This window comes from Marmota flaviventris, chromosome 18 (assembly GCF_047511675.1).
Source record: "Marmota flaviventris isolate mMarFla1 chromosome 18, mMarFla1.hap1, whole genome shotgun sequence".
Taxonomy (NCBI): Eukaryota; Metazoa; Chordata; class Mammalia; order Rodentia; family Sciuridae; genus Marmota; species Marmota flaviventris.
In genome coordinates this window covers 4,524,306-4,531,388 of record NC_092515.1, presented here as the reverse complement: position 1 = coordinate 4,531,388, position 7,083 = coordinate 4,524,306, and the positions used below count along the sequence as shown (strand labels likewise).

At 43.0% G+C, this 7,083-nt stretch overlaps 1 protein-coding gene across 1 annotated transcript; it reads right to left on the bottom strand.

Annotated features, from left to right (window-relative positions):
* Nucleotides 1-4,449: 4,449 nt before the first annotated feature.
* On the bottom strand, nt 4,450-5,394 carry LOC114080111 (vomeronasal type-1 receptor 2-like). Its single transcript, XM_027921653.2, has one exon. It carries the CDS (start codon nt 5,392-5,394, stop codon nt 4,450-4,452), a length of 945 nt encoding a protein of 314 aa, XP_027777454.2.
* Nucleotides 5,395-7,083: the final 1,689 nt, after the last annotated feature.

The window sequence follows — 7,083 nt, the reverse complement described above, 5'->3', positions numbered from 1 at the left end:
GCAGGGGGCTTGTGGCTGGGTGCCGTAGACAGTACAGCAACAGGGAAATGGCAGTGGGGAAAGGGCACATGGGGTACAGGGTGCGGTGTGTCTTAAATGCACTGGGGAGTTCAAGGGCACAAAGGGGCAATGTGCTCACAGAAATTAGAGATGAGATAGTTTGGGTCTCAGATCTTAAACATGTGGCTGTCCTGGGGACAGAGGACACAGTGCAGGGTGGAGACCAGGAGCTCAAGTGCCAGAAGGACCGAGGGAGGAAAAACTCCAGAGCAGTTCATGTCCCCAGGGACTTCAGGACGAGGGAGGAGGTGCATAGGTTTTCCTTGATGTAAAGACTATTTTAATGGAAAGACAAACACACTGACATGGGGACAGAAGAACTGCAGAAATCTTCCCCACTTACAGCTGAAAGGCCAGCAGAGGTCAGGTGGGCCGCACAGGATTGCAGTGGGATATCCTGAACAGGGTAAGGAGGTGGGATGGCCAGGGCTCCAAGGCACTCTGTGCAGTGACCGGTTTGAAGAATTTCATGGCTCTGAAATTGAGGGACCTCTCTAGTTGTTGGATCTCACTGTTTGGAAATTTTGTCAGATGCCAAGTAGCCATGTGTCTGAGAGTGCAGATAGAATTTGCTAGAATGTGAAAATAATAAATTGCTCAATAGAGGAAATAACTTTCCCTTAGCCAGGCCCTCAAAAGTGTGTCAAGACAGGGCTTTAAAATGTGTGTGTGTGAGTGTGTGTGTGTGTGTGTGTGTGTGTGTGAGTGTGTTTATATCTTTTGATAAAGACATGTCCTATGAGTTGTCAGTGGTATTAGGTAGAAGCAGAGTATGGGGACAGTGGCCAAAACCTGTGTTTGGAGGTTATGTGACAGGGAAACATAATGGGGGCATTTGTGACACATCAAGGTTGGGAAGGCAGTGGGACTGGACAGAGGGAAAGCCCTAAAGGAGAAATGCAGATGTGGAGTTGGGGATTGGGACACAGTTGCTGAGGCCACAAAAGTTTTTGGCTGTGATTTTGAAGGAGACCCATAGAGGTGATGGGGACGGGGTTGAGGTCATTTGAACATACACAGATATTGGTCGGTGTGGAAGGAAATCATGGAGGTGAGAAAAGGTGAGGAATGGGGGTTAGTCCCCCATTCCCCCTTTTTTTCTATGACAAACACTGGAGAAAAACTACTTAGAGGAGGAAGGAGTTATGGGGCTCACTGTTTCAGTCTGTGGTTGCATTCCCCCACTACTTTGTCTCTAGGTGAGGCAGAACTTCACAGAGACACAGGGATCTAGAGGACTGTCATCAGCCCACAAGGGAGAGTATGCTCACCACCACTATGACCCACCCTCCCTTTACTAATCGCCTGTGCATGACCCATGTCCAGATCAGGTCACACTCTGATGTACAGTGAGAGGTGGGGATGAAGACTTCAAAATACGAATTTTGAGGGGTACATAATTTAAGACATGAAACAATGGGTATGTGGGGATATCATTCAAAAGGCATATTTTGAAAGTATATCTGTGGATTTAGAGGACAACAAAAAGCTGCCTAGAAGGAAAGGTGTGGTTTATTTCTTGGGCAAATATAAAATCCTCTATCACAGTTTCCACCTCTTCCAGCAATATGGCTCACTCTATGTTGACTAAGAAATTGACAATTAAGTCCACCCAGAAAGATACTCAGCACTGTTTATGGCAGCTTTATCATAATGGCCCAACAGGGAAAGCCATCAAAGAGGTCCTCAGCAGATGCATGGGGTGAAGAACTGGGGTCATCCACACAGTGGGACACCACTCAGTGGTTTTCACCACTGAGTTACCAAGCCATGAAAACAGGTGGAGGAATGTAAAAACGCATATTCCTCAATGAAAGATGGCAATCTGAAAGGCTAACTGCAGAGTTTTTATCTACAAGAAATTAAAGACAGACCATGAAAAGGTCAGTGGGCATTAGAGGACTGGAGGAAGGAAGGAATGGATAGGTAAAGTACAGGGGATCTTTAGGGTGCGATCACTGCAGTAGAATATAGCAAAATGGGTCCTTACACTATGCATTTTTCCTGTTCCATATGCAGGTACAACAAAGAGTGAACTCCAAAGTAAACAGTGGACTTTGGCTAAGAATTATCTACATCCAGTTTGATGCTGTCACACAGATCACACAGATTCCAGATGTTACAGTTATGGAGACTGTACTGGGAGCAGGGATATATTAGAATTCTGTACTAAATGCTTGATCATTCTTTAAATACAGCTTGCTTTTAAAAACTGAAATATTAATGTAAAGATCAATGATCCATCAAAACCAAGGAGTTATTACCTTGGAAACACAAGGTGCATTCACTATTTGATAGGCAGTATCATTCAGAACCCTAACAAAGTAAAGGCGAGAAACCTCATTATCACTGGAATAGATGAATAAGAGAACTGGACAGCACCCTACCTGTATTCGTGATAACAATGCTCACAAACTGCTATAAATGGACACTTTCCTGATAGAACTGGTACCTTCACCCTGTGTGGCCCCACTCAAAATGTAACCACAATCCCACACCCCTAAATGTGCTCCAGGGCCCCCAGGCCCAGAATCTTGCAGAACTTTGGTCACAGAGGTGATGGCTGTCCAGGACGATGTCACCTCCCAGCTGCACTGCACCTGCGCACTGCAGTGGCCACTGTCCACCAGCGACCCTAACTTAGATGACAGGATGGGTGGACAGCAAGTTCACACCAGTGGTTCTGCTCTCTAGGGACAGCCTGAAGGTCACCCAGGAAAGGTGGTGTCCACTGTGCAGCTCATCTTTAATCACTGCCACGGCATGACCTGTGCTGAGTGGGCAGCCTGGTCCTCATACTGGTCCTCAGGAATATTTGGCCCTGGGAGAATGTGGCAGTTTGCCCAGAGATGACAGTAAATGGTCCCCACTGAACTCTCATCCAAACAGCTTTACTCTGAGCCCAGTTCCCCACCTGTGTGTCCTGCTCTGATATTTCCCATGTCCCTGCCTGAACCAGCAACTTCACTGTTTATAGATTAATGGGTTCTCCTAAGAATACAACCTAGCCTCAATATGTAAATGTATTCTGACTTAGAGAGTGGTAAGTGCTACTTTTTAAGATTGTAGGTGAGGCTGGGAGTGGTGGGACATACCTCTAATCCCAGTGGTTGGGAACCTGAGGCAGGAGAATCACAAGTTCTAAGCCAGCCTAAGAAACTTAGAAGGGCTTTATACAACTGAGTGAGACCATGTCTCAATAAAACAAACAAATAAAACTATAAACAAGCACTAGGCATGTGGCTCAGTGGTTAAATGACTCTCTGTTCAACCCCCAGTACAGTGAAAAAAAAAGAGTGTAGGTGAGGACGTGACCATATATCTATGTGCACTGAAACACATCTGTGGATATTTTAACAACATGTCAGAGTGTGAGATTACACTGCTACTGTTGTAGAGCTCCCAGCAGAACAGGTGCAACTCCTAGATGAGAAACCAGGTCTTTCCTTCCTTGTGGCACAGCAGGCAGCAGGAGCACTGTGTTCCCACCAGCTTCTCTTATTCCTGGAAACTGCAATCTGGGTGACATGGAGTGGCCCAAGTGGACACTGCACAGGAAAGGAGTTTGCATCACAACTGAGGAAACCATGTGGGTCTCACAGTCAGCCACACACAGGAAAACAAACCTTTTAAGGAGAACTGCTGACAAACCTACCTTGTTCCTTGAAGAAACTGTGCAGAAAACAATTCTCTCCTTAATTATGGCAGTTGATGCTAAATCTGTCCTCCCAAGGTCTCTTCAAAACTATCTAACAAATAACATTCTGGAACAAAACTTTTCTGGTAATTATAAACTTACTGAAATGCTAAGGAGAATTATCCTCCAAAAAACCCACCTCTCATTTCTACATTGCATTTGTTTCAGACAATCTTTCCAGGTGGTCAAAAGTTGTAATTCAACTGAACTGGAAGCCTGGGAACTAATTCATTCCATGTGCCTCCAGCAACAGGAACTAGGATGGCTGACTGCAGCATGCTGTGCGTAGGGTGAGGACCACTAGCTCTGTTTCCTTCCACCAAGACCATGTGGGTCTCACAGTCAGCCAGCTAAGGACCCCAGTGCTCTTTACGGTTTGCAATAGAAAGCCAATGACTCTTCCATCCATTTCTCTATTGATGTTTTGAGTGTGAAGAACAATGAAACACTTAAACATTTGTGAAAAAATAGGTAACTTACGTAGTAATGATACAATTATGTAGTTACGATACTTTAAATTATGTTTTGAAACTGGTGATTGAGCCCAGCCTTGTCCCTGAGCGTCATCTGCAGCCTTTTTAATTTCTTATTTTTGAGGCAGCATCTAAATTGTTGAGGGTCCTTCCACTTGTGATCCTCCTCTCTTGGTCTCCCAATTTGTTGTGATTATACGTGTTTTCCACAGCACAAAGCTAGGTTTTTAATTTTTTTATGCAGACCAAGCAGAGCCTGGATAGATTGGATACAGTGGATTTTCGGCTCATGAGAAGAAAGGGGCTGACAGTGGGAAAACACAGTGAAATCAGGTCATTGGTGACCGCCACCCACCAAATGATGTTGGAAAATAGAGCAATGTATAAATGTATTAGGGAGGAGAGGGTGTGGAAAGTCACAAAGGTGCCCACCAGGACAAGGATTCTCTGGGTGGCTCTGGACTCAGGGCAGGATCTGGGGGAAACTTTGATGGTGTGGATGTGCTGAACCCTCTGCTTGTGCCTGTACAGAAGGAGAACCATGGAGCCACTGGACCAGATCATGAGCAAGGACAATACCATTTCAGGAAATACAAACAATGCTGCATATACTGAGTCTGTGATTCTATAACGATTTACAGAAGAACAGTAACCATAATCTCTTTTCTCTGTTGTGTTTACGCTGTTCCTTTTGCTGAGCATATATAGAGGAAAAATGGAATTCACCACCATGTACAGAACCCAGCAGAGGGAAATGGAGATGCCAATGTACTTTGGAGCTCTTCCTTTGAGATCCTTCCAACAGGAATTCATGGGGCTGATGGTGATGTTCTGGAAGACACTCAAGAGGCAGGTGATGAAAATGGACATACTCCGTCCCACTCGATGTATATACAAAATGAGTTTGCATCCAAAATCACTGAGGAAATATTTCAATCCAAAAGCTGTCATTGTCTGGGGAATTCCTCTACTGAGAAGCACCAAGGAGTTGGCTATAATCAGGTGCCTGAGAATCAAATCTCTGGACCTCAGGGTGTACTCATTGCAGAAAAGAATTAAATGATAATAAAGCAGAGAGAAATTTCCCGGGATTCCTACTACAATCTGTGATAAGAACATCAGTCCCATAACCATATCTCTGGAGTCTATTCTTTCATTCATCATATTTTCCTTTGAATGATAGCAACAGTTCTTCCGATTAGCAAAATTACTCATTAACAATAGCTGTATCCAAGCACAGTGGTGAGAATCTGTATCCACTTGTTACCTGCGGGGCTGAGGCAGGAGAGTCACTGGAACCTGGAATCCAGTCTGAGCAATGTAGTGAGCTCCCCATCTTAAAGTATTTTTTGACACCAACAATAACTTTCATTGCATGCACCTGTGGGATTGTAAAGACCTCAAGATGCACACATTGATGGGGAGAAATATGCTTTGTAGGAAAATGGCCTAGATGATCACATTATGCCAAGTTGGGAGGAGCAATGAAAAGTGAGAGCAAATGCATAGAAAGAATTTAGCATTTAATGTTTCAGAATGAACTGATATATGCTGATCACATAGGAAAAAGAACTTCAATCACCATCCATACCATACAACAAATCAGATCTCAGTGGATTTCTGACCCAAATTTTAAAGATAAGCAATGGCATTTTTATAATAACAAAAACATTCCTGTAGTATTATAAAACAATATGCACATTAAACAGCACAAACATTGATTTTTACATGCAGTTTTACACTCCTGTGTTTTTTGTTTGTGACTTTTCACTCTGCTTTCCTGCCAGGCTCCTTTCTCACATCCCAAGTCACTGTATTTTTAAAGCTTAACACTGCATTCTGAAAATGGACCACCAGACTTTCTGTTGCTCACATTGTTATTCCAGGAATAAAAGAATAGTGAAATCTATAAGTGAATTATTCAAAAATCTTACTTTGTTCTTAAACAATGGCACATGAGACACTAATATCTGACAAAGTAGTTTAGGATAAAACTGAAGCCCTCAGTGATTTCAGGCTGAAATATTCTGTGCATTGATAGATACATCAGTGAAACTGTTAGTGGTGAAAGATGATTTGTGGAGGACATTTCAATACACAGGATATGTCAGTACAAGTGGTGAATGTGAAATCTGCTGCATGGAATGAACTGAAATAAAAAGGAGAATGTCCTGAGTTTGTGATTAGTGTTGGAATATTATTAAACCAGAGAAGTTACCAGATTTACTTGGTACTGCTGACCAGTGTCCGGTTGTCACTGTTATAATGTTACCTTCTTTTATATGTTCAGCAGGGAGAGAAGTCACACTAGAGCCATCTCAGCACAGGGATTCGGATGAGACACAATTCCTGTCCACTAGTTGGATTGTAATGTAGAGTTGGGAAAGAACACTTTATTCCAGAAATAGTCCCTGGTCTTGGTTTCTGCACAGGATGAGGTGATCCTTACATTTACAGGATTATCTTTAAATAGACATGAAAGCCTTATACACACAGCCATCAAAGCAGTTTAAAATATATTCTGAGTTTTTTAAAGTAATGTGAAGAGCATGTTAGTTGCTAACTACTGTCCTTAAGCCCCTTCCAAATGACAATTCACTGTCAATGGTATGTTTCCCAAACAACCTCAGTGTGTATTTTATTAAATAACTTTAGGAGCCATGAAGAATTGATATCAGGTCAGGGACACTTCTCTTTTTACTACTGAGCTCATAAAGAAGGAATTATTCCTCTCCCTTGTCGACCTTCCCACCAACTCTGTTTTCACCCCAGGATTTCTCTGCAGACATGAGCACACCTGCAGACTTTCTTTCCTTACTGAATCTGCTGAAACAAAAGACTGAAATAGAAAAC

Coding starts and splice junctions, on each gene's coding strand:
- LOC114080111 (XM_027921653.2), bottom strand. CDS start 5,394: ATGATGAATGAAAGAATAGACTCCAGAGATATGGTTATGGGACTGATG.